Source organism: Oikopleura dioica, chromosome 1, assembly GCF_907165135.1.
Source record: "Oikopleura dioica chromosome 1, OKI2018_I68_1.0, whole genome shotgun sequence".
In the NCBI taxonomy this organism is placed as follows: Eukaryota; Metazoa; Chordata; class Appendicularia; order Copelata; family Oikopleuridae; genus Oikopleura; species Oikopleura dioica.
In genome coordinates, this window is record NC_137291.1 from 1,932,176 (window position 1) to 1,955,348 (window position 23,173).

The 23,173-nt window shown below is 39.7% G+C and overlaps 10 protein-coding genes across 11 annotated transcripts in view; 6 read left to right on the forward strand and 4 right to left on the reverse strand.

The window, feature by feature from the left end:
• LOC145707406 (uncharacterized) overlaps positions 1 to 7,782 on the forward strand; it is a 35,730-nt gene extending 27,948 nt beyond the window's left edge. For both annotated transcript variants that reach the window (XM_081784939.1, XM_081784932.1), the window contains 3 exons: positions 6,461 to 6,910; positions 7,009 to 7,460; positions 7,506 to 7,782. In XM_081784939.1, the coding sequence (XP_081641065.1) occupies positions 6,461 to 6,910; positions 7,009 to 7,460; positions 7,506 to 7,683 (1,080 nt within the window). In that variant the 3' untranslated portion in view covers positions 7,684 to 7,782. The remainder of the gene's footprint in view (positions 1 to 6,460; positions 6,911 to 7,008; positions 7,461 to 7,505) is intronic.
• Positions 7,783 to 7,796: 14 nt separating this feature from the next.
• Positions 7,797 to 9,510, reverse strand: LOC145707423 (uncharacterized). The gene is made up of 7 exons (XM_081784951.1): positions 9,098 to 9,510; positions 8,806 to 8,997; positions 8,561 to 8,667; positions 8,388 to 8,517; positions 8,159 to 8,346; positions 8,028 to 8,117; positions 7,797 to 7,969 (listed from the first exon to the last, which is right to left on the reverse strand). The coding sequence occupies exons 1-7, from the start codon at positions 9,339 to 9,341 to the stop codon at positions 7,820 to 7,822; spliced, it is 1,101 nt and encodes a 366-aa protein (XP_081641077.1). The 5' UTR covers positions 9,342 to 9,510; the 3' UTR covers positions 7,797 to 7,819.
• Positions 9,511 to 10,104: 594 nt separating this feature from the next.
• Positions 10,105 to 11,673, forward strand: LOC145696063 (uncharacterized). Its single transcript, XM_081773053.1, has 4 exons — positions 10,105 to 10,439; positions 10,482 to 10,605; positions 10,648 to 10,810; positions 10,994 to 11,673. The coding sequence occupies exons 1-4, from the start codon at positions 10,197 to 10,199 to the stop codon at positions 11,652 to 11,654; spliced, it is 1,191 nt and encodes a 396-aa protein (XP_081629179.1). The 5' UTR covers positions 10,105 to 10,196; the 3' UTR covers positions 11,655 to 11,673.
• A 9-nt stretch (positions 11,674 to 11,682) lies between these two features.
• Positions 11,683 to 13,395, reverse strand: LOC145696074 (uncharacterized). The gene is made up of 7 exons (XM_081773064.1): positions 12,983 to 13,395; positions 12,691 to 12,882; positions 12,446 to 12,552; positions 12,273 to 12,402; positions 12,044 to 12,231; positions 11,913 to 12,002; positions 11,683 to 11,855 (listed from the first exon to the last, which is right to left on the reverse strand). The coding sequence occupies exons 1-7, from the start codon at positions 13,224 to 13,226 to the stop codon at positions 11,706 to 11,708; spliced, it is 1,101 nt and encodes a 366-aa protein (XP_081629190.1). The 5' UTR covers positions 13,227 to 13,395; the 3' UTR covers positions 11,683 to 11,705.
• A 594-nt stretch (positions 13,396 to 13,989) lies between these two features.
• On the forward strand, positions 13,990 to 16,072 carry LOC145702262 (uncharacterized). The gene is made up of 8 exons (XM_081779483.1): positions 13,990 to 14,324; positions 14,367 to 14,490; positions 14,533 to 14,695; positions 14,879 to 15,333; positions 15,433 to 15,550; positions 15,597 to 15,656; positions 15,702 to 15,891; positions 15,935 to 16,072. The coding sequence occupies exons 1-8, from the start codon at positions 14,082 to 14,084 to the stop codon at positions 16,046 to 16,048; spliced, it is 1,467 nt and encodes a 488-aa protein (XP_081635609.1). The 5' UTR covers positions 13,990 to 14,081; the 3' UTR covers positions 16,049 to 16,072.
• Positions 16,073 to 16,240: 168 nt separating this feature from the next.
• LOC145702273 (ADP-ribosylation factor-like protein 3) lies at positions 16,241 to 17,221 on the forward strand. Its single transcript, XM_081779494.1, has 5 exons — positions 16,241 to 16,335; positions 16,374 to 16,474; positions 16,521 to 16,649; positions 16,692 to 16,783; positions 16,831 to 17,221. The coding sequence occupies exons 1-5, from the start codon at positions 16,251 to 16,253 to the stop codon at positions 16,976 to 16,978; spliced, it is 555 nt and encodes a 184-aa protein (XP_081635620.1). The 5' UTR covers positions 16,241 to 16,250; the 3' UTR covers positions 16,979 to 17,221.
• A 47-nt stretch (positions 17,222 to 17,268) lies between these two features.
• On the forward strand, positions 17,269 to 18,135 carry LOC145695548 (uncharacterized). The gene is made up of 4 exons (XM_081772535.1): positions 17,269 to 17,325; positions 17,370 to 17,460; positions 17,500 to 17,672; positions 17,718 to 18,135. The coding sequence occupies exons 1-4, from the start codon at positions 17,269 to 17,271 to the stop codon at positions 17,814 to 17,816; spliced, it is 420 nt and encodes a 139-aa protein (XP_081628661.1). The 3' UTR covers positions 17,817 to 18,135.
• A 233-nt stretch (positions 18,136 to 18,368) lies between these two features.
• Positions 18,369 to 20,123, forward strand: LOC145695547 (uncharacterized). The gene is made up of 4 exons (XM_081772534.1): positions 18,369 to 19,210; positions 19,253 to 19,470; positions 19,533 to 19,824; positions 19,865 to 20,123. Exons 1-4 carry the CDS (start codon positions 19,062 to 19,064, stop codon positions 20,067 to 20,069), a joined length of 864 nt encoding a protein of 287 aa, XP_081628660.1. The 5' UTR covers positions 18,369 to 19,061; the 3' UTR covers positions 20,070 to 20,123.
• Positions 20,124 to 20,161: 38 nt separating this feature from the next.
• LOC145711446 (pulmonary surfactant-associated protein D-like) lies at positions 20,162 to 20,701 on the reverse strand. The gene has a single exon (XM_081789138.1). It carries the CDS (start codon positions 20,699 to 20,701, stop codon positions 20,162 to 20,164), a length of 540 nt encoding a protein of 179 aa, XP_081645264.1.
• Positions 20,702 to 21,811: 1,110 nt separating this feature from the next.
• LOC145711447 (uncharacterized) lies at positions 21,812 to 22,719 on the reverse strand. The gene is made up of 4 exons (XM_081789139.1): positions 22,403 to 22,719; positions 22,214 to 22,340; positions 21,960 to 22,171; positions 21,812 to 21,882 (listed from the first exon to the last, which is right to left on the reverse strand). Exons 1-4 carry the CDS (start codon positions 22,572 to 22,574, stop codon positions 21,812 to 21,814), a joined length of 582 nt encoding a protein of 193 aa, XP_081645265.1. The 5' UTR covers positions 22,575 to 22,719.
• Between the last annotated feature and the right edge of the window lie 454 nt (positions 22,720 to 23,173).

Consider the following 23,173-nt stretch of genomic DNA (forward strand, 5'->3'; position numbering starts at 1 on the left):
TTCCATAACGCCGCGGCGACCGAAGTTCACTCCAAAAGATCCACTTTTGGTCAATCCATAAGAAGTCATTGATGGTAAGTTATCGTATATCTTATTCAAGTGCATCTGATGAACGCAGAAAGACGGAGAGTACTCAATCAACCATTCGTGCTGTCGAACAACGACTCTGTTCTCTATTTTATTTGATTCCGTATTAAAATAACTTTCAATAAAGAAGGAAATTCGTTGTAACTTTTTAAAAAATCCCATAGATTTGACTGATTGAAGTATCGGATTGTGGCATTGACGGTTAGAATTCTCAAGCTTGAAACATGGAAAATCCAGTTTTACATCTTCAAAAAACTCCAGGCTTTTTATCAACATTTTGCGAAATGATTGTTAGTAAAAATGAAAAGAACTTCAACTCAGACACTCCCCTCGGGCGCCACTTTTTTCTTAAGCGCTCAACTTTTTACTTTTGCTGGAAGTTATGGTAAATTGAAAAGATGTCTCAATTGAAAATCGCGCCTTTTTCAAAAATATTCATGATAAATCGAAATAGGGTATAAATAGCCGAGCGAAACCCAAACGCCACCAATCATTCATGATGGCCGACCTGACTGAAGAGGAGCGAAACGCTTACGAAGATCAATATACCAGGGGTTTACGGAAGATGCGCGACTTTCGAGTATACACAAAACACTTTGTGGACGAAATCGATTGTCTCGTATCAATCTGGCCCGAAAAAGTGATTTTAGAGGAGCGAAACGTACCCGAGGTAAGCGACAAAAATGTTCAATTTTGTTTATTTTTAAGCAATGCAAACGACTAGACGACATGAAAACAATGCTCGATCAGAAAATGTGGAAAGACGCTGATAAGCGACCTGACGACATCGGCAAAAAAGTGCAAAACATACGAAAACTCATGCAAGACCTTGAAAACACTCTCAAAATCCACTTTCCCGCTGCAGTTGATCGCTACTATCTCAACTTGATAAACACTTCTTTTTAGTTATTTTTGTTACTTTCACAACTGATCTTTTCTAAATTCCTGCATGCTTTCGATTTTTAGTTCAATAAATAGGCAAATTAAAAAATTTCATCAAGTTTTTAAAGATGCGCGAACTCACACAACACGAAATAACCGCTTATCGCCAAAAAATAGCGCAAGACCTCCATCAAATGCAAACGTTCACCAACATATCAAGAATGTTTGTCAACACTGTACGGCTGACTTATATCTGCGCAAGTGATGAGATGATGCTACTTGAGCACTGGATTCCTGATGTAAGTAAATCTTTCTTAGATTTCTATAAAATAGGATTTAGCACTGCCGGCGACTGACCAAAATCAAAAAACTCTTGAACGAACCCCTTTGGAAAGCGGCCCTTCTTGGGGGCAATAAATACGAAAAACCGACTCGAAAAGCGATAAAAATGGTCCACGACCTCGAAAAAACACTCCACATCCACTACAGAGTAGCCGTTGAACGATACTATTTCACATCCATAGACACTCCTTTCGACTAGCCTCTAGTAATACTGCTTCTAATCAAACCGCTACTTTCGACAATAAATACACACAATTTCTAGAAATAAATGTTTTTATTTGCAGCTCATAACAAGCGCACAGATTTGTCTTTCTTGCAGGCAAGATTTATTCGTCTTGCTCGTCGGCCTCTTTTTCCCACTGGGGGCCGTCGACATTCCAGCTTCTTCCGCTTCGTGTAAGGAATGTAACTCGACAGCGGCCGCTCAGGAGATCGCTCCAAAAGACGCCAAATCGCCGTTCGAATTCGGCTTCCAATTCGGCCGCTTTTTCCGCCAGAATTTCGCGGTCGTCCACGTTCAAATACTGGCCAAGCAGACGTACTACCAATTGAATTGGTAACTCTTCGTTATGGTCGGCCTGATCGCGAGGAGACTGTTTGAAGGTCTCTCCTAAGAAAATTTTAACGTAAAATAAACGAAAAAAACTTACGTCGTCCTCGGACCATTGAGCCGACAATCTTCTTCGCACTCTTTTTGCCGGGCGTTTTACGGCCAGGCGTTTTCTTGGCGGGCGTCTTTCGGGACGGGGTTTTCTTTCCAGGGGTAAGAGCTTTTCGGAAAGCTTTACCTGGGTTTCGCGCAGCCTCGTCGAGACTGTTGAAGATTTCATTCATCCCTCGGTGGAAGGCTGGACCCACACCGCCAGTCTCACCAAATCGTGCGCCACGTCTTGGCCCTTGACGAGGTTCCTCGATATCAGTCGGCTCCTCGCTTGAAGGACCAGCCTTGCCTTGCTGCTTTCGTTGAGAAAGCCGATTGAACAAATCGCGTCGGTTTTCCTCCGCCAGAGGCTCGTCTCGTAGCACCGCGGCTTGACGACAAATTTCCCGGTGCTGCGCCTCCAGTTGCTCCTCCTGAATGCGAGATCGCTGTTCAAGAGGATTGGAACGTTTCCTCATGGACCCAAGCTCGGTATATTTGACAAACCCTCTCTGGTCTTCCGCATCGGACATGTCAAAGTCAGAAGGCTCGCTTGACGCCGAAGATGAATCTTCTTCGCCAAAAAGCTCGAGACGAGTTGCCCGAAGATGACGCTCAGCCGCCCGAAGATTGGACTCCAACCGGGAAAAACGAGTAGTTAGAGATCTAGTTCGCTAGAAAATCAAGTAAGTTACCGCCCCCGAATAAATTTAGCCCATTATTGCAGAAATAACGCCGATTATGACTTACCATTTTGACGAAAAACGCACTTTTGACGTTTCCTTGACTGCTTGAAAAGACAAACTGACCATTTTGGCCAATTTTTCAAAACATAAGGAGCTGTTCTAGAGACGCGGTTTTCGCCGAAAAACAACGGTATCTCTAGAAAATCACGTTCGAGAGATTTTCCGCCTAAACCACCCTTGCCGTAAATGTCAACAACATTCAACGCTTCTTTTTACTTCCTTCCGCCCAGGTGTAAAGCGCTTTAAATTCAGCGGTGAATTTACTTTGACGTCCTTTACTTCGATAAAAGTACAAGCAATAAAATGACTGACGGTTTTAAAATGAATATCCCCGCACAATCTAGCGAAGACTCGTGCTCAGCGGACGAGTGCGATCAACAACGAACGCCATTTATCCCTCAAATCCAAATGAGCCACGACGAATATATTCAGAAATGCGAAGAACTTATCGGTGACGGGCAAAAAAGTTCGAGCCCTTCTTAGGATATCGCCTGTGGAAAGTTGTTGGTGGTGAAAACTTTTATATTCCAGCGCCAACTCTTGCCGAAATTATCAAACGAAAGAATCTCAAAGTCCCGAAAAAGTTGCGAGACAGAATTCGATCTGGCGTATCTTTTGATAACTTTACGATCATGATCAACAAGCGAGATTATAATTATTTTGGATCATATCCTAATAATGACCCCAACCTAATGCTACTTCGACGAGAGTTACGAACAACTACCAAAATGCGCGACCAAGAAGAGAACAAGGCAGCTCGGAGACTTCAAGGAGTTTTTGGAGACGAATCCTCTGAAAGCGAGAATGAAGACGAAAAGAAGCCTGAAGACGGAAAGTAATTTCTTTTTATCAACATTCTGTTAGACAAACAAATCAAAAAATAAAAAGAATACTTTATATCATTGTTGATTTCAATATTTTTTTGACAAGGCAAAAGTATCAAATTCTACAGTAAATTGAGCTTGAAATCTAAATATATTCAGTTTTATTTGATGAATGCATGTTATTTCTGAGAAGCGCTTTGATTAAAATAAATTTATATGAATCCTTGATCAAAAGTAATTAATCAAAATAATAACACTAATTGAGATTATTATCGAGATTAATAACATCCAGATGGTCATAAATGAAACCAAGTCCAGGTGAGAAAAATCTGCTTGCATAAACAGCTGGAAAGTCTACATATAAGCGGTCGAAAATTCCAGAGTTATCAAAATCAAAAAAAACTAAATTTTCAGAAAAAGAAGAACGAAGAAAGAAGAAAGAAGAAGATGATGGACATTTTCAAGTATGGAATTGCCTCTTTTGCTCTCTTGGCTCTTTTCACTGCATTTGTAATTACTGCATTCTGGATCACCCTTGCCTATCACATCTTCTGGATCATCATCTTTGCGACACTTCTGCGAACTCTAGTTGTACACTGCAAAAAAGCATCCACTGTCACTGTAAATAACTCAGCTGAACTGCAAATAGTAACTGTACATAACATATAATCACCCATTCATTCCTGCAAATAAATATAATTTGCAAAATTCGAAATTAAAGAGTTTATTTTAAAAAAGTTTTTCAAGAAAACGCGATTGTGCAGTATATGATTGATCATAAAGTTTCATTTTGTATTTTTATTAAGAACGTAATTAATTTTCTAACAAAAGACGAAAAGCGAAATACTTTTTGCTATCATTTTATAATTCGAATGTACATAAGAATAAATGAGACAGACAGTTTTGATTCATTTTATTTTAAGATCTCTGCGATTACTGCACAGGTTTCGTTCCTTGAGACTCATTTTATTTCGATAACATTACTCTATTCATAATTTAATTGCATAAAGTTTCATTTTCAAGAAGTCATATACCACGCAAATTGCATTGATAGAGATTCATTTTATTTTAATTAATATATAGAATGTTTTTACTTATCGTAGACTACATTAGATTTATCAGAAATTTTTTAGTTTCATTTAAAGAAAGAAAGTCTATTTGATTATTTAAAAGCCATCAGAAAATTAGCATCATTTTAAGAAAATAGTTCGACATTATCTAGGCACAAACAAAAATTTAGAATTCATTTTAATATACGAAATAAATCCAGTATTTCATTAACAGAAGCGGAAATCTTTACGTTTCATTTTATTTTTATGGTCAAGTTTTATCCGAAAACTAAGAAAAATAAAGAAAGCATTTTATGATAATTTTAACGTTATTGGAGAACCTTCCAAAGGATTTCAATGCGCTTTAGATTTAACATTTTATATGACAAGTAAGCTTTCCGGTAAATCTTCTGATCTTCGTTCGGCTTCAGTATTCATTTTATTTTTTTCTAAAAACCCCATTTAATGATCGTTGTAATCATGGAAGACTTACTTTTTTTGTATTTTATTTTCTCTCAATTGAGCGCCGTTGTAGTGGCATCGCTCTTAAATTTCAGGAAGTTGCAGCTCATTTTAAAAAATCATATTTTTAATAGACAATAAAACTCTTTCGCGATTTCATTATTGCAGCTCAGGATGCATTTTTAAAATTATGAAGTAGGCTCTTAGCTTCGTGGTTAAATATGGAAAAAATCAGGCTATGAAATCGGTTCCTGCTGAGAATTCTAAAGTAAAAATGAAAAATACGGGCCATCGTATTTGAAGGGGAAGCTAACGCCATCGATTCATCGACTTTTACTTCCAAGAGCGCGAGAAAAAGAGCGCTGGATATTGAACCGATTTTAAGTTTTATTAAGGGGTTGATGCTTGCGTCAATAAAGCGACTTGATTTTTTACAGTTCCATTTATTCAAATAGAAGGGGGTTTATTTATTGATAGGTTCATTCAGACTGAAAAAGGGATTACGGTTTTCGGAGGCAGTGAGAATAGACTAAGCTGAGCGATCGTGCGCGAGGGTCGTGATAATCAGTGGCAGTGAGAGTGATCGGGGCGCTGGAGCAGCTGGGCGGCGGAGGCGGCGGCTGAGCTGGTGGAGAGAGCCTGAATGGATCAATGAATAGAAAGTTCGAGAATGAGTAGAACGTGCCGAAGCTTCTAGAGCCCGATGAGTAAGCGAGAAGGCGGATCGATGCGGGACAATGGCGGGGCTAATCCATGGGCGTGGATCCGCGCGGCAATTGGCGCGTTGGTATTGGAGCGCTGGGTCGAGCGGGCGAAGAGAATTGGTGCAGAGGGGCCCGAGTTAGCGAAATTACTTTGTTGAAGGGTTTAGTTCTAAGGGTTAGAGTTAAGTTTAGAGTAATGTAAAAAGATAGGCGGGTTCAGTAGCGTTAGAATAGTGGGGTAGTGCGTTTAAAATAATTTTTATTTTTAAATAGGCGAAAATAGTAGTGACTGACCATTTGAACAAGTAAAAAATCGCTGTGTGGAGTGGAGAAAAAAATCACGCCGCCCTATAGTGTGTGTTGGTGCCATGCATGTAATGCAAGTGGTGCAGCACCTTGGTGGTGGCGTAAAATGCTTTCATTTGGAGTCTGATGAGTGTCAAGAAGGCCCTGAGGGGCCTTCCCCCCGCACTGAGCCGTGAGCCTTCCGGTTCAGTGCTACATCGCTCGCACCCAATCAACACACAGAAAAATTATCAAATGGTCAGTCACTACTATAACTACTAACATGTGCTTGAAGGTTCTAGAAACTCTCATCCTCCATCCGTCAGGAAATAAGCGGATTTTCCTGACGAATGGAGGATACAAGAATTTTCCTGACGAAAGGAGGGTCACCCAGGAATCCTAGTTATTTCTATAAAAAATTTTTATCAAACGATTTTAGGGAGAAGTCGTGGATGAAGAATATGTCGAAGAAAGAGAATGTCCATCAGACAACGAAGGGTCTACCCTATCATCCAGCTGTTCGCACATTTCCGAGCGTCTCTGCGACGGGTATCCGTATCACGACTACCTCTACGAATACAAAACGGAGCCAGATTCTGACGTGGTCGATCAAAGGCCGCATCCAAAAGCATCCGACGTTCTTGGAATCAAGATCGAACCTGGCTTGAGCTATTCCGAAAAAGAGAAAATGTACCACAAGCTGATTCGAATCCGCGGTATGGGGCCCGTCTACCCGCCGAATTTGACGAAATTGCAGCGGCATACGCGCACGGTCGAGCATCAATTGCTGGTTGATGATTTGCTCGAAGAGTTGCAGTTCAAAGCGCCCTTTCGGGAAACAGACGCGAATAGACGAAAATGTAGGGAATACAAGGCTATCGTAGAAAAGGTGAGTTATTATGAGATATCTTGCATAAAATTGTTCAAAAGTCATGATCATCAACCGTTTTATCTTCGTTTTTCCTAAGAAATAACCTTTGACTTTAGATTTATCAAAAGGAACGCGCTTCTGCAGCTCCTATTCCCGACTTGAGCCTCAAATCCGATTCCGATGATGAAGACAGCCAAACTCCCTCCTCTTCTCAATCCATTCCTTCATCCTCCACTGCCGCCAATTCCAAATCTCGGCCCAAGAATCTCCTTCCGCCTCGTTCCTCCACGATTGTCGTTCCCGGTCCGCCAGTCCCAGTCATGCTTCCGAACGGTTTCGCCCCGCGATTTGAAGAAACGCGACTTCAATACGCACCCGAGATGGCTCCAAAGACAGTGACGCGGACAATCTACGAATGCACAATCTGCACTCGCCAATTCAACTCATTGACGCAGCTCAACTTGCACCTTCGAAAGCACCCGAAGAAATGCAACAAATGCGGACTCAAATTCAAGCGCTTTGACGAGGTTCAGAAACACGCGCCTTACTGTATGCGGGCTAATGGATTGTAAGTCATGAATTGTGGGTTTTTGATCATAAAACTTCTTCTTAGAATTGTTATTCCTCGACGAAAATTGAAAGAAAAGCCCAAACCGCCTCCTCGACCGATCAGATGGAGAGTCTGCATCCTTTGCGAGGAAAAGTTCTTGACGGACAAGCGACTCTACTGGCACCAAGTAAAGCGATGCGAGAAACGATACGTCTCCGACTCCTGGGTCGTCAAGATCTAACTGTAAAAACAACTGTAGCAGATTTGAAAATTTTCACTCACGCAACTTTTATCCTCATTTTACTTCACTCATTGGCTTAAAATAAAATGAAGCTATGCAAGCAATTTGCCAAGCTTTTGAAATTTGAAATTTTGATTTATTTCGAATTTTTAGTATCTTTCGTCCAATTTCTCATTTGCAGGTCGTAATAATCTCCAGCTAGTCTAGTGATCACCTTCGCTGTCATATTCGTCATTTCTGACTTTGAGATTGTCTCTTTGATCGTAACCAGAAAGCTCGAAATAAACTAGATTTTGTTATTAACAAAATTCCATTGGAATTTGAATAATTGAGAAAAAACTTACATCTGCAGCGGGGTGGATATAGTAGTTAATATCTGATCCGTCTAAAGAATCGGCCTGAAAGCGACCAAATTTTCCTAGCTCCTTCAAAATCTGAAAAACCCTGTTTCCATTATCATTTTTGACGTCTTTACCTGGACGATTTCAGCTTTATCTAATATACCATTTCCATTCTTGTCAAATAATTTGATCATCGTCGATCCAGTTGTCGCGATGAAATTGGCAAAAATCTTCTCAAACTCTTGAAAATCGAGCTCGCCATTCCAGTCAGCATCGAATTTATCGAACGAAAATTGAAGAAAATCAGTCATCAAGCTCGTTTCTGAGAATTTTTAGAGGAAGAGTGAGTGTGGGTTAGGCTACTTTGGCTGATTTTGAGATCTTCCATGAGTTTTTCGCCGCATCTGGACAGTTGATCTTTTGGGATCGTTTCATTTTCGCCTCGACAAAGGTCGAAAGACTTTCTTGCCGCGGGCGTGTATCTTCCACCCCACTGGAAAATTGTGGTTTTAGGCAATTTCGGGAAAAGTACTTACTTTTGCTAACAGAGCATCAGTAATCTGAACAGATTCTTCAGCAGATTCCCAAATTATATCGTCAACTTTGATTATCGAACTGGGAATACCAGCGAAGAGATTTTTGTCTAAAGCGGGTTGTCAGGGGAAAAGCAATTTGGGCGAATTTGGAATTAGAGCACCTTCTGATTTCAATGTGAAAAATAGTTATGAAAAAAAAAGAGAGAATCAAGCGAGTTATATTCTAAACCCGAAATCTGCCCCACCTTCGATGGTAAAATCGACCAAGCTGGATATCGCGATTTTCGCTTTTTCTATTTTGATCTTCGTGTTCTCATCTATGTCTCCACCCATTTCGAGCACCAGCTGGTCGAAGTTCGTGTTCAGTTTGTCTAAGCTTTCTTGGACGGAGGAGGTGTCGCCAATTAGGTTGTTGAATGTGGCGATTATGCTTTTTACTAAATTGGGATCAGAATACAATTCTGATTTTTCGAAAATTATTTTTTTTGGAAATCTATTTTTTGAAATTTTCTTTCAAAAAATTCTTGCCAAACTTACATCCAGTAGCATAAACATCTTCAACAAAAGTCTGTCCACACTGAGCGACATTTTTAAACGAGTTCATGTTTCTACACGGCTCCGGCATTATAAAATTCGTTTTCGAAATTCCAGCTTTGATCTCTTTGTATCCGCTGATGCTCGATTTGAACATGGTATCCATGTCGCCGACGATTTTCTCGATCGTTTCTGTCGGAATTTCTTTGGAAAAAGAGGAATAAAGAAGAAAATTGAGAATCTTCATTTTAAGCGGTTTTGAAAGCGAGTTCTTCTGCGAGCTAGAAAATGTCTAGTCTGGTCTGAAATTGTTTGCATTTTCAAAGTTTACTTTGCTTGCGCGGGGTTATGACCTCGTCTACCGAGTTCACTTTTGTAAAATCATTTGACTCAAATGCAAATATGGTCTTGCAGACTATGTATTTGTACTTCCAAAGATTTTTGATAATAATTCTCTTTAATGATAGGTAGAATCAGAAGAATCAGAATGAACAATGAGCAAAGTTTGACCACGCAAATGCTCCGTCTTGCTCCGCCTAAGCTAATTTGGGCACGCCGTGCTCAGTCATGCTCATGCTCAGCCAAAAATGTGATTTTTCAAACCCTAAATACAGCTGCGAGCATATGCGTTGGATGAAGGTTGACAAAGTCTGCAAAAATTTTCCATAAAGCTAAACTTCGAACAATATTTTCTTGATTTTCCTGAAGCTTATATTGTTATCGAGGTAGTTAGAAGAGGTTGAATTCCACTCAAGTTTTGACCCAGATGCAATGGTTGATACAAAATTGAAAATCGAGATAAAGTCATTTTCAAAGAATTTTTATTTTTGGTCCTCATTCTTCTATTAAAACTGTCGATGTAAAGAAATAATTATAGCAGTAAATGATTCATTCTTTCGTCATAAATTTTTAATTCCTTTTTTTCTTGATTCAAAGTTACTCAAGACGAAAGGGAAAGCAATCGTCCAATCACCGCGCCGTTATTCGTCGATTTTCCCTTTCGAAGCGTGCTTTGAAATGGGGCGGAGTGAATTTTATTCCGAAAGAGGAAAAGAGTTTTTCTTAAAAAGGAAGAATCGGATCGGCAAAGAAACGAAAGAAAATGGAAGTCGACGAGCAAGGAAAGAAATTCGAAATCGTCAAAATCGAAACTGAAGCTCAAACCTCAGATCCGTCCGAGCAAAGAATCAAAATCGTCTTCAAAGCAAATGAGAAAGAAATTTTTCTGCGAAATTTGAAACATCAAGTCAAGGACAGCCAAATTATCGTCATTGGAAATTCGGGATGTGAAGCGACTGTAGAACCGGATAGAAATCAGTCCAGCAGATCTATTATTCGAATAAAGGTTAGTTTTAACCGCTAGATGTTGGTTATGACTTCTTTTTAGTTCAAAAATATTCCCTCCGAAGAAATCACGATCGAATTCTATTGCCTCTGTGCGAATTTCAACAACGTCAAAAACCTCTTCGACTCCATCGAAGACCATGATTCAACGAAGATCGATTTCAAATGTAAGTCACCCCTTTCCTTTCCCTTCCCAATCCGTTCTTCAGCTAAAGATATGTACCTGAAAGCGTGGCCAACTCATCGTCCAGATTTGTACATACGAAAGAAACCGAAACCGAATCAAGTGGAGATATCGATCAAAGTGATGAGGAAGATTTCAACTGGGCAAGGCATGCGGCATCAGGAAGGGCAGAGCCCAGTTACTGTCATGTAAGAGCGCTTCTCTATCATGATTCTTATTTTCGAGCGACTCATTTTCGTTGGAATTTGAATGACTACTGCTGTTTACACATCCCAGCGAAAGTAATTCGCTCATCGATGAGAATCGTTGTGTTGCTTTATTAGATGATTTTAGTTGTTTATCGTTCAAATGATCTTATTCCGAATTTCTAGCGCCGACAAAGACTTCACCCTTCACCACATTCTCGAATACGTCCGACACAAGAACGAGAACTCAACTCCGCGCGACAAGTTTATCTGGGGAACACCCAAAAATCGCGGGCAGCAGTACGAAACAAGCATAAAACTGGGCGATCTCGTTGTCAAAACTGGCGGTACTCCTTTTGTAATGATGCCACCGCAGCAAACTCTTCAATCGCGGTCTCCAATGACTGGCAATCCAGCTGGAAATATGCAAGGTCATTTCCAACAGCAGCATTCTCACCAGCATCAGCATCATCAACACCAGCATCATCAGCATCAGATTTATCAACAGCCCCAGCAGCAGCAAATGGTAGTTCCCAGTCATCTTTCCGTCCATCCTTCTGATAATCTTCAAAATCCAGCGAATAATCTCCCCTTCAACCCAACTGGCTACGCTCTTGTGTCCGATCACGCGACTCCCAGACAGGAACTGTTTGAAATTTTACATATACGTCTCCGACTCCTGGGTCGTCAAGATCTAACTGTAAAAACAACTGTAGCAGATTTTACATATACGTCTCCGACTCCTGGGTCGTCAAGATCTAACTGTAAAAACAACTGTAGCAGATTTGAAAATTTTCACTCACGCAACTTTTATCCTCATTTTACTTCACTCATTGGCTTAAAATAAAATGAAGCTATGCAAGCAATTTGCCAAGCTTTTGAAATTTGAAATTTTGATTTATTTCGAATTTTTAGTATCTTTCGTCCAATTTCTCATTTGCAGGTCGTAATAATCTCCAGCTAGTCTAGTGATCACCTTCGCTGTCATATTCGTCATTTCTGACTTTGAGATTGTCTCTTTGATCGTAACCAGAAAGCTCGAAATAAACTAGATTTTGTTATTAACAAAATTCCATTGGAATTTGAATAATTGAGAAAAACTTACATCTGCAGCGGGGTGGATATAGTAGTTAATATCTGATCCGTCTAAAGAATCGGCCTGAAAGCGACCAAATTTTCCTAGCTCCTTCAAAATCTGAAAAACCCTGTTTCCATTATCATTTTTGACGTCTTTACCTGGACGATTTCAGCTTTATCTAATATACCATTTCCATTCTTGTCAAATAATTTGATCATCGTCGATCCAGTTGTCGCGATGAAATTGGCAAAAATCTTCTCAAACTCTTGAAAATCGAGCTCGCCATTCCAGTCAGCATCGAATTTATCGAACGAAAATTGAAGAAAATCAGTCATCAAGCTCGTTTCTGAGAATTTTTAGAGGAAGAGTGAGTGTGGGTTAGGCTACTTTGGCTGATTTTGAGATCTTCCATGAGTTTTTCGCCGCATCTGGACAGTTGATCTTTTGGGATCGTTTCATTTTCGCCTCGACAAAGGTCGAAAGACTTTCTTGCCGCGGGCGTGTATCTTCCACCCCACTGGAAAATTGTGGTTTTAGGCAATTTCGGGAAAAGTACTTACTTTTGCTAACAGAGCATCAGTAATCTGAACAGATTCTTCAGCAGATTCCCAAATTATATCGTCAACTTTGATTATCGAACTGGGAATACCAGCGAAGAGATTTTTGTCTAAAGCGGGTTGTCAGGGGAAAAGCAATTTGGGCGAATTTGGAATTAGAGCACCTTCTGATTTCAATGTGAAAAATAGTTATGAAAAAAAAAGAGAGAATCAAGCGAGTTATATTCTAAACCCGAAATCTGCCCCACCTTCGATGGTAAAATCGACCAAGCTGGATATCGCGATTTTCGCTTTTTCTATTTTGATCTTCGTGTTCTCATCTATGTCTCCACCCATTTCGAGCACCAGCTGGTCGAAGTTCGTGTTCAGTTTGTCTAAGCTTTCTTGGACGGAGGAGGTGTCGCCAATTAGGTTGTTGAATGTGGCGATTATGCTTTTTACTAAATTGGGATCAGAATACAATTCTGATTTTTCGAAAATTATTTTTTTTGGAAATCTATTTTTTGAAATTTTCTTTCAAAAAATTCTTGCCAAACTTACATCCAGTAGCATAAACATCTTCAACAAAAGTCTGTCCACACTGAGCGACATTTTTAAACGAGTTCATGTTTCTACACGGCTCCGGCATTATAAAATTCGTTTTCGAAATTCCAGCTTTGATCTCTTTGTATCCGCTGATGCTCGATTTGAACATGGTATCCATGTCGCCGACGATTTTCTCGATCGTTTCTGTCGGAATTTCTTTGGAAAAAGAGGAATAAAGAAGAAAATTGAGAATCTTCATTTTAAGCGGTTTTGAAAGCGAGTTCTTCTGCGAGCTAGAAAATGTCTAGTCTGGTCTGAAATTGTTTGCATTTTCAAAGTTTACTTTGCTTGCGCGGGGTTATGACCTCGTCTACCGAGTTCACTTTTGTAAAATCATTTGACTCAAATGCAAATATGGTCTTGCAGACTATGTATTTGTACTTCCAAAGATTTTTGATAATAATTCTCTTTAATGATAGGTAGAATCAGAAGAATCAGAATGAACAATGAGCAAAGTTTGACCACGCAAATGCTCCGTCTTGCTCCGCCTAAGCTAATTTGGGCACGCCGTGCTCAGTCATGCTCATGCTCAGCCAAAAATGTGATTTTTCAAACCCTAAATACAGCTGCGAGCATATGCGTTGGATGAAGGTTGACAAAGTCTGCAAAAATTTTCCATAAAGCTAAACTTCGAACAATATTTTCTTGATTTTCCTGAAGCTTATATTGTTATCGAGGTAGTTAGAAGAGGTTGAATTCCACTCAAGTTTTGACCCAGATGCAATGGTTGATACAAAATTGAAAATCGAGATAAAGTCATTTTCAAAGAATTTTTATTTTTGGTCCTCATTCTTCTATTAAAACTGTCGATGTAAAGAAATAATTATAGCAGTAAATGATTCATTCTTTCGTCATAAATTTTTAATTCCTTTTTTTCTTGATTCAAAGTTACTCAAGACGAAAGGGAAAGCAATCGTCCAATCACCGCGCCGTTATTCGTCGATTTTCCCTTTCGAAGCGTGCTTTGAAATGGGGCGGAGTGAATTTTATTCCGAAAGAGGAAAAGAGTTTTTCTTAAAAAGGAAGAATCGGATCGGCAAAGAAACGAAAGAAAATGGAAGTCGACGAGCAAGGAAAGAAATTCGAAATCGTCAAAATCGAAACTGAAGCTCAAACCTCAGATCCGTCCGAGCAAAGAATCAAAATCGTCTTCAAAGCAAATGAGAAAGAAATTTTTCTGCGAAATTTGAAACATCAAGTCAAGGACAGCCAAATTATCGTCATTGGAAATTCGGGATGTGAAGCGACTGTAGAACCGGATAGAAATCAGTCCAGCAGATCTATTATTCGAATAAAGGTTAGTTTTAACCGCTAGATGTTGGTTATGACTTCTTTTTAGTTCAAAAATATTCCCTCCGAAGAAATCACGATCGAATTCTATTGCCTCTGTGCGAATTTCAACAACGTCAAAAACCTCTTCGACTCCATCGAAGACCATGATTCAACGAAGATCGATTTCAAATGTAAGTCACCCCTTTCCTTTCCCTTCCCAATCCGTTCTTCAGCTAAAGATATGTACCTGAAAGCGTGGCCAACTCATCGTCCAGATTTGTACATACGAAAGAAACCGAAACCGAATCAAGTGGAGATATCGATCAAAGTGATGAGGAAGATTTCAACTGGGCAAGGCATGCGGCATCAGGAAGGGCAGAGCCCAGTTACTGTCATGTAAGAGCGCTTCTCTATCATGATTCTTATTTTCGAGCGACTCATTTTCGTTGGAATTTGAATGACTACTGCTGTTTACACATCCCAGCGAAAGTAATTCGCTCATCGATGAGAATCGTTGTGTTGCTTTATTAGATGATTTTAGTTGTTTATCGTTCAAATGATCTTATTCCGAATTTCTAGCGCCGACAAAGACTTCACCCTTCACCACATTCTCGAATACGTCCGACACAAGAACGAGAACTCAACTCCGCGCGACAAGTTTATCTGGGGAACACCCAAAAATCGCGGGCAGCAGTACGAAACAAGCATAAAACTGGGCGATCTCGTTGTCAAAACTGGCGGTACTCCTTTTGTAATGATGCCACCGCAGCAAACTCTTCAATCGCGGTCTCCAATGACTGGCAATCCAGCTGGAAATATGCAAGGTCATTTCCAACAGCAGCATTCTCACCAGCATCAGCATCATCAACACCAGCATCATCAGCATCAGATTTATCAACAGCCCCAGCAGCAGCAAATGGTAGTTCCCAGTCATCTTTCCGTCCATCCTTCTGATAATCTTCAAAATCCAGCGAATAATCTCCCCTTCAACCCAACTGGCTACGCTCTTGTGTCCGATCACGCGACTCCCAGACAGGAACTGTTTGAAATTTTAGCGAAAGGCAATGTTTCTTTACGAAAAACATACTTCCTCCGATTTTCCCCTTTTCCGTTCGAAATTTCAAACCTAAAAAAGCGTCAAGAGACGATCGAATACTTTAATAATCAGCCATATTTTAATCCGGAAGAGGCCCAAAATCAACAGCTGAGTATGGCTGGAAATCGACTCCGCCACATTGCTATTTTCCACAGGTAAATCGGAAATCGATCGGTCCTCCTTTCTTAACCCTCTTTTCAGAAATTTTCGAGCTGCGCTTGTCCAGTGCGTCAATAATGCAAGACCTGAAGAAAGAACCAGGTTCGTCTACTCCTCCCATTGCCCCATTCTACAGACGCATTTTAGATATAATGATCCAGAACGAATGACCCCAGTTACGCCCCAAGCGAAAGATCTCGGTCAAGAAATCCGCCTCCTCGCCGACGACATCAGAACTTTCGGCCTCGAGCTGATCCGACTTGGCGCAGAATTCCACCGAGACCCGAATTTCCAAGGCGACGAAGAGGGAAAAGAAAAGTTTCGCCGTCTCATTCAGGTAAAAATCATGCTGTTTTCGATCTCAAATTGGATCTTTTTAGAACAATATGGATGCAGCTCGATATCTTCATCCTCTTTTGACGAATTTAACGAACATCACCATTCCTCTTCCTCACGATCCACCGCGATATTTGAGTGTCTATCACCCGAGATAATTGTTATAATGATGTTTAATTGTTTATTAGAAATTAAAGAAAAAATCTCTGTATAAACAAAAAATGAAATTATTTTTCTCGCTCCTGTTTTGATTTTGATTCTCTTCTCTATTCTTTTCGAAAATTCATACAGGCTGTATGAAATTATCTGTAGAAATCATATTAAATTTGAACAAATAAACGTCAATTTTTGAAATTCTAGATGGGTTTGCTGGCGTTGCTCAGGAGTTTGCGGCCGAAGGAGACGAAAGAATGCAGAATTCTTTTACTAGGGCTTGATAATGCTGGTAAAGTACCTCGAATTTCCACAGCTTCAATTTTTCAGGAAAAACGACGATTGTCAAGAAATTCTCGAGCGAAGACATCACGGAAGTCACTCCAACGCAAGGCTTCAACATCAAATCCGTCAATACAAATGGCTTCAAGGTACCTTAACCCCCTCCTTAACCTCTCTCACCTCTTCTTTCTTTAGCTGAATGTGTGGGACATCGGAGGACAGCGGCGATTGAGGCCATATTGGTCGAATTATTTTGAAAACACAGATGTGCTGATTTACGTCGTCGACAGCGCGGATATTCGAAGACTTCAGGAAGCAGCAGAGGTAAGAGAAGACGCAAAAGAGCTGTAGAAATCGTCTTTTGAGGAATTCGACGAGCTTCTTCAAGAAGATCGCCTGGCAAAAGTCCCTTGTTTGGTTTATGCGAACAAGCAGGACTTGGAAACCGCCGAGACTTCGTAAGTCGCCTTTTTAGAAATTTCAAACCTTTATTTTTGAATTCTAGCGCCGACGTCGCCCGAGAACTGAAGCTGCACAAGTTGAAAGACCGCGCGTTTCAAATCCAGCCATGCTCAGCCAAATCTGGCGAAGGTGTCAAAGAAGGCCTCGAATGGGTCCTCAAGCAAGTCAAAAACGCGACAGCAAAGAAATGAAAAATACGCTGGAAAAGTCAAAACGCAACGCCACGACAATTGAGAAACCTTTCTTTCGCTTTTCTCGTCTTTTCTTGTCCCTGTATTTTCGCACTAGTCTGTTCTTGCATTCGCTTTTGTGACTGTAGCTTTTTCGAGCAAACTTTTAGACATTCTTTTATTAATTATTTTTGCAACAATCAATTTTGGATTCAAAATCTGCTATTTTTATACAAAAAAGTAATAAATTCTTTTTGTTTTGTACCTTTTTCTGTTACAGTAACTGTCTAACTGTCAATTCTTTCTATAGAATGCTGAGAATATCCGGAGCAGCGTGTAGATATTCAATTCGTCAAGCAAGGTTCAAGGTAAAAAAGGGACACAGAAATCGGAAAATGATAAAAAAATCTAGTTTGATAACGATTTCGCGCTGAAAAAGAAACCTATCGCGTCGATTCCCACGAAAGAAGAGCTTCTCGAGCTGATAGAAAATGCCCCACCAGGTTTTTCATAAATTTCTCGCTGTTTGTAAACAAACCTAGCCAGCACAAATGTAGAAATGACGATCAAAGTGGACGATCTCGCCAAAATAAGCGAAAAATCCACGTTTATTCGTCCTTCTTTCGGGGAAATTTTCAAACTTAACCGCGATCCGAACAGAATTCCTCATGGTTTTATTACGAATCAGAATTGCTCGCCGCTTGTTTTTCTTCAGGTGAATCTATTTTCTTTCGGCTGGGGGTTGATGTTCTTTTTCTAGGAAATTTCGGAGATGGGCTGGTACAAATATAATATTGTCCAGAAAGGCGACTTTTATTTGGCGAAAGATCTTGAAAGAATTGACTTGGAATCGACCTGAAATTTGGACGAAAAACTTTTCTGTTTGATGAGCTATCAGAATCTGCATATAAAGGAAATTATTTTTTTGACTTTCGTCAATTCGGGTAGGAAACCCTTACGAATAAACTGAGATTTAGTATCCGTTTTAGACTCAAATATTTTGAGTTATCGCAGCTTCTGTAGGAATAAATAAGGTCAAAAAGAGTTCATTCAATCGAAAAAGTTCGAAAAAACAGCTAGTTAACGAAGCCTGCAGCTCATGGAAAAGGAATCTAAAATCATTATTAATCCGTTGAAATGGCCGTTATATTATTCCGAAAACATGAGAAAGCGAGCAGTTCAGAGCTCAACCTCTCAATATCTTTGATTAATTCAAAAATATCAAAATAATGAGACAACGATAGGGACAGATTTTTCAATTGAAAAATTAATTAAAGTATTTGACAGAAAAACAGGGCTGACCGTTAAAATTCACTTCGAGCCTTCAACATCGGTCTTAATTTAATTTATAATTCGTTTATCGCTGCGAATATGCTTATTTTCTGCTGAAGGAATCGCAATTATTTTCCCCGTTTATGCAAAAACAGAGACAGCAATTGTCAATTGGAACCATGAGCAGCAATTTACGCTGCAAATTGAGCAGATCCTGTCATACAGCGGGCTATTAATTGATAACGTGAAAAAGGACCAGTTGGGCACGATGAGGGTTAATATAATATTTCGATCCAAATGATACTTATTTGACCGCGCCTTTTTAATCTATTCCACGATTAGTTTAATTTTGGGAATCATTTCCCTACGAATTTTGCTTCTTGCTTCTGTTTTTTTTTAAATTGGGTTAATTAATTTCTTCCGAAAGCTCAGGAGGTGCTCATTCTAAATCTAATCGGTCTTTTAGTGACAAATTTTTGTTCAAAATACAGCACCCTTGTAGCTGGGGTCATGTTCACTGGAAATTTAAAAATTCAACGAAACCAATTTCCAATTTCTTTGTATATAGCGGGGTTAAATATCAAAATTTCAACGTTGATTTTTTAAACCACCGAGGGAAGAGATTTCCAGGACTGCGTATTTACCCAAAAGCAGTTGAGCGCAGTTCATTTTGCGATTCGAAGTTTTATTTTCGTGTAAAACAACCGTTCTGTTGGCGCCATCGCCAGTTCCAGCAGGTATAAAACAGCCGCAAATCTTGCCAAAATCATCAAAATCAATCATTCAAATAGAAAAAATTTGAATCGATAAAAGACAAAAAAAAAACAGGAAGATGAAAATTTTTAAAGCCGCCAGTCTTATCTCCGCCGCTGCTGCTACCTGCTCCTGGAAACAGGACAAGAAGCCGAATAGGTGTAACGACGTCTCCTACAAAATGACCAAGACCAACACTTGGGTTTGCAAGGACTGCTTCAATTACAGGTTAGATTCCCAGAAAGCTTTATAGCTAGCTTATTCATTTAGAATCGAGTTCCAACTGCGCGAATTGAACATGAACTGGTGGTGGACCCACGACGACTTCATGTACATGACCTTCGACGAGCCCGTCACCTTCATCACCGCTGCCCATCCAGTCGACAACGTCGAACTCCACGACACCAATTCCGCCGGCGACCAGATTTACAAAATCTCCTTCAAAGATGGCTTCGTTCCTGGCGACGGTCGAATTGACTTCAACATCCGTAAGTTTTTATCAACCACTAATTCTATGATTCCTTAATCCTCACCGATCCTTTTTCTCTAGAATTCCGAGAAGACAACCTGACTTCGCACGCCACAGCCGGCCACGTCTGCCCCAACTGCTACGACCTTCCCAAAGATGGAACCATGTACGCTCAGTTCATCGACCTCCGAGACATCGTACTCAGCTCCGCAAAGAAGAGCCAAATGAATCACAATAAATATATTAACTTGATGAACCGCGTCAACGGCTTCTTCACCTCCCACGACGAAATCATCATCGACAGACCAGCTATAGGCGGCTGCAGATTGCCATTTTGGCCCGGCAACTATGGAACTGATTCTTATGAAACTTGGTAAGAAGAAAAGCTTTTCATCATTTCTATTCCATTTTAGGAAAGCGGCTAACAACGACGAACTTGAAAGACTTCGAACTAGCGACTCACTCGCTGATACTTGCGCCATGATCGACCTGATCGAAGAATACGTTTTGGAAATCGCCAAAAACGCCGCCTGCCTTGACAAGATGCCAGACCGAAAGAAGGCGAAATTTGCCGACAAAATTCAAGAAATCAGCTGGTCAAAGAGCCCAAATTGCTAAATGTTCTTTCTCTCTGACTGCGAAAAATATTTTCATCTTCATTGATCAAAAAATAAAAAAAAATTCAAAGAAACCTCTTTTTTTTCTCATTTCTAGCAGTAAAGAGCATTCTTGAATTTGCAGGTAAATTGACGTTTTTCATTGCATTTTCGGTCAACCCATCTGTTTGTCAAATGAATCTCGGAATCCATGAACGGCCCTGGATTTGGGATGTTGTAAATATGAAGCCCATCGATTCCAACACAGTTTTCTCTTCCCCTCTGATTATTTGGTTCTTCTGGAGCCCAGATGTTGAAATTTTCGGGGGTGAAACTCGCTGAAATCTGTTGTCCGTCCAAATTGATGAATTTATCATTTTTTCTCTCAATACCAAGCCACTCAAAACGGTATTTTCCGAGGTTCTCTTGAGCAAGTATGTTCAAACTTTCCTTGTAAAGCGAATATTCTTCTTCAGTGTCGAAGTAGGCCAGTTCTCCCCCGAGTTTCTCACAAATCTTCTTCGCCTTATTCCATGAAAGTTTCAGATGGGAAGGCATATTGAAAAACTTTACGCATTCTTCTGATTTGTTCGTCGAAGAAGTGACTTTTTCGCCTCGAAAATATGCAAGAAAAAGAAGAGTTCTTATGCTCATGTTGAGATAGCAAAATGTTTTTAGGAAGAAATCGAAAAGAAATCGTTGCGGGGCGATTTTTATTGATTTTCTATCATAATTATTTTGTCAATTATCTCAAAAAGCAATGTCATTAGAACAATGAATTTGAAATTCTTCTGTAAAAATGTTTTTTTATTGAGAATCGTACGTAGCTGAATTTGTTAAATCTTCTGAAATCAGTGTCCATGGTTCGCCAACTGATTCTTTCAGGTCTTTCAGTAGACTGAAGCCAGTTTGTCCTTGATTATTCTTTCTCGATAATCTGGCAGAGTTCGCGAGCAACAGCTTGAAAAGTTTCAGATCTTCGCATTCTAGAGCAAGATGAACCGCCGTGCAACCATCTCGGTCTATTCTTGAGTTTTAATTTTGATGAAAATTGCTTTCGTTATTTTAACTCAGTCGTGTCGTGAAGATTGACTTTGCATCCCTTTTTCAGCAAAAATCTAACGCAATCAATTTGGCCCGCTGCAGTGGCCTCCATGAGTGGGGTAGATTTCGAGTAGCTGAAGTCAAATTTGAAATCAAGGAAGAGTTTTTAGAAAAATATTTTTTACCTCAAAATATTCAAATCAGCGCCAGATTGAACGAGAAACTATCAAAAGGCATATTCCTGATTCTTTGATAGAATTTTTATTAAAAGAAGCATCCTTTTCCTTTACAATATCCAAGTGCCCAAATCGAGAAGCCATATGAAGCGCGCTCCAACAAGCCGAAGTTGTCCAATTTACCAAATTTGGTCGAATCCTGAATTTTTAAATTTTCGAAACCTCTTCAATAATTTTTCCCACAAACTTGAGAATTCTCTGAACTTGCAGCAAATCTCCACTCTCTGCCGCATAAACAATCCTGCTCTGCTCACAACTCGCTCTTCTGAAAACTTCATCTTCGAGTTGAATATTTCTTATTTGAGAAAATTGCTCCATTTGAAACGGGAAAATGAGAGTAACGCAAATCGAAGACCTCAGACAGAGAGTTGCCTCGGTTTATGTTATAATTGGAGTTTTTTAAGGTCACGAATGATCATTATTCCTGCTTTAATTACGTTTTAACAGACGATTTTTGACGAATGAAGGTTTTAAAAGAAGAGATTTATTTTTTATATAATTTCTTTGGATTTGCTCCAAGCAAAAGATATTGTGGCGTCGAAAAATACTCCAGCCCTAAAAAAAGGATGAAAAAAAATCGGGGATTGTCAAATTGACAATGTCAATCCCGGATTGATTAATTTAAAATTTACCTTTTCCAGAAGTCGGATGCATTTTGTACCATTGTTTAATCACAAAAACAACAGAAGAAAATTGCAAGAAAAACGAGCAAAGAAGTGAGCTCATGAAAAGAGAGTCCCGAACGCAAGTGGCGATGACTTCATTTTCGCTCAAATCTTCCGTGACTTCGCGATTGGAGCTGAAAACTTTGGTCGCTTCGATGGTCAGGGAAATTGTATCGCGGCTAGAATTTGTTGTCGGGCGATTTTTGGTGAAATAGGCTTACATGGATGCGAAAACTAGGAAACAGTAGCAGACCATCAACGGCAAACTGTCACGTGATAAGGCGTTGAGGCCAAAAATGCCAGTAAATAGCGCTAGAAACAGCTCTCCAAGGGGTTTGATGTAGATCTCTTAATAGTTTTTTTTTCACTTTGAAATATTTTTTTAGCCGCGCGCGGCTTAAAATTTTCACCTTTTGACGAAATATTTTTATCGAATAATCCCCAAATCGATGTCGCAATTCCAATAACACTGACGCTTATCAAAAAAATCTGCAGAATAAAGAAGAGTCTCGCCCCTTTTCGATCAATAAAACCGAAATCAATTCCAGAATACGATTTCGGTATTTTCTTCGTTTTCGTCATTTTCGATCTCGTTCGATCTCTTTTTCGCGAAAAATTATTTCTCCGGTCTCGGCACGTTTTATGGCCGAAAGGGATGAAAGACCACAAACATAGAGAGCAGACTCTTATCACCTTTGCTAGCTCTGGCGAGCTCAAAGAGAGAAAATGAGGCTATTTATAAGTTCCTCTGTCAGCTCAGAGCTCTAGAATCCCACGACCCTTTGATGGTGGCATCCGTGCGTCAACAAATCTGGGGATCAGGGAAGTGTGATTTATTGCAAGAAAGTCAGCACGTCTGTTTCTAAAAATATACTCTGAATGTCAAAAAAAAAACGATTTTTTCCCAATTTTTGTAAAATTGACATTTTTTCTTCAATTTCTGAGGGTTTTTTCCATCATCCTCATTTACGTGGGAAAACAAGGAAAGCGGGAAATGAAACGTCAAAGAAGGTATTTGGGAAAGAAAAAGGAATGTCGTTTATCAAATGTTCCCAATTGGGAACGAGCAATTTATTTTTTTTTTGATTTTTTGGAAAAAAAAAGAAATCGTAAAATGAAAATGAAGTTTTTTTTTCTTTTGAAAAATGTTGTTTTTATTTGATGTATTCATAAACATATTC

Excerpts from the sequence above, each read along its gene's own strand:
- LOC145695548 (XM_081772535.1), top strand. The coding sequence starts at position 17,269 with ATGCTGAGAATATCCGGAGCAGCGTGTAGATATTCAATTCGTCAAGCA. Across the intron at positions 17,326-17,369 it reads TTCGTCAAGCAAGGTTCAAG|TTTGATAACGATTTCGCGCT; the intron begins GTAAAAAAGGGA and ends AAAAAAATCTAG. Across the intron at positions 17,461-17,499 it reads GATAGAAAATGCCCCACCAG|CCAGCACAAATGTAGAAATG; the intron begins GTTTTTCATAAA and ends AAACAAACCTAG.
- LOC145702273 (XM_081779494.1), top strand. The coding sequence starts at position 16,251 with ATGGGTTTGCTGGCGTTGCTCAGGAGTTTGCGGCCGAAGGAGACGAAA. Across the intron at positions 16,475-16,520 it reads TCAATACAAATGGCTTCAAG|CTGAATGTGTGGGACATCGG; the intron begins GTACCTTAACCC and ends TTCTTTCTTTAG. Across the intron at positions 16,650-16,691 it reads GACTTCAGGAAGCAGCAGAG|GAATTCGACGAGCTTCTTCA; the intron begins GTAAGAGAAGAC and ends TCGTCTTTTGAG.
- LOC145696074 (XM_081773064.1), bottom strand. The coding sequence starts at position 13,226 with ATGAAGATTCTCAATTTTCTTCTTTATTCCTCTTTTTCCAAAGAAATT. Across the intron at positions 12,232-12,272 it reads AGATCTCAAAATCAGCCAAA|AAACGAGCTTGATGACTGAT; the intron begins GTAGCCTAACCC and ends AAAAATTCTCAG. Across the intron at positions 11,856-11,912 it reads ATATCCACCCCGCTGCAGAT|TTTATTTCGAGCTTTCTGGT; the intron begins GTAAGTTTTTCT and ends AACAAAATCTAG.
- LOC145707423 (XM_081784951.1), bottom strand. The coding sequence starts at position 9,341 with ATGAAGATTCTCAATTTTCTTCTTTATTCCTCTTTTTCCAAAGAAATT. Across the intron at positions 8,668-8,805 it reads GGTCGATTTTACCATCGAAG|ACAAAAATCTCTTCGCTGGT; the intron begins GTGGGGCAGATT and ends AACCCGCTTTAG. Across the intron at positions 8,347-8,387 it reads AGATCTCAAAATCAGCCAAA|AAACGAGCTTGATGACTGAT; the intron begins GTAGCCTAACCC and ends AAAAATTCTCAG.
- LOC145702262 (XM_081779483.1), top strand. The coding sequence starts at position 14,082 with ATGGAAGTCGACGAGCAAGGAAAGAAATTCGAAATCGTCAAAATCGAA. Across the intron at positions 14,325-14,366 it reads GATCTATTATTCGAATAAAG|TTCAAAAATATTCCCTCCGA; the intron begins GTTAGTTTTAAC and ends ACTTCTTTTTAG. Across the intron at positions 15,657-15,701 it reads AGACCTGAAGAAAGAACCAG|ATATAATGATCCAGAACGAA; the intron begins GTTCGTCTACTC and ends GACGCATTTTAG.
- LOC145696063 (XM_081773053.1), top strand. The coding sequence starts at position 10,197 with ATGGAAGTCGACGAGCAAGGAAAGAAATTCGAAATCGTCAAAATCGAA. Across the intron at positions 10,606-10,647 it reads AACGAAGATCGATTTCAAAT|CTAAAGATATGTACCTGAAA; the intron begins GTAAGTCACCCC and ends TCCGTTCTTCAG. Across the intron at positions 10,811-10,993 it reads CAGAGCCCAGTTACTGTCAT|CGCCGACAAAGACTTCACCC; the intron begins GTAAGAGCGCTT and ends CCGAATTTCTAG.
- LOC145711446 (XM_081789138.1), bottom strand. The coding sequence starts at position 20,701 with ATGAGCATAAGAACTCTTCTTTTTCTTGCATATTTTCGAGGCGAAAAA.
- LOC145711447 (XM_081789139.1), bottom strand. The coding sequence starts at position 22,574 with ATGACGAAAACGAAGAAAATACCGAAATCGTATTCTGGAATTGATTTC. Across the intron at positions 22,341-22,402 it reads TAAAAATATTTCGTCAAAAG|AGATCTACATCAAACCCCTT; the intron begins GTGAAAATTTTA and ends AAAACTATTAAG. Across the intron at positions 21,883-21,959 it reads GCATCCGACTTCTGGAAAAG|GGCTGGAGTATTTTTCGACG; the intron begins GTAAATTTTAAA and ends TCCTTTTTTTAG.
- LOC145695547 (XM_081772534.1), top strand. The coding sequence starts at position 19,062 with ATGAAAATTTTTAAAGCCGCCAGTCTTATCTCCGCCGCTGCTGCTACC. Across the intron at positions 19,471-19,532 it reads TCGAATTGACTTCAACATCC|AATTCCGAGAAGACAACCTG; the intron begins GTAAGTTTTTAT and ends CTTTTTCTCTAG. Across the intron at positions 19,825-19,864 it reads ACTGATTCTTATGAAACTTG|GAAAGCGGCTAACAACGACG; the intron begins GTAAGAAGAAAA and ends ATTCCATTTTAG.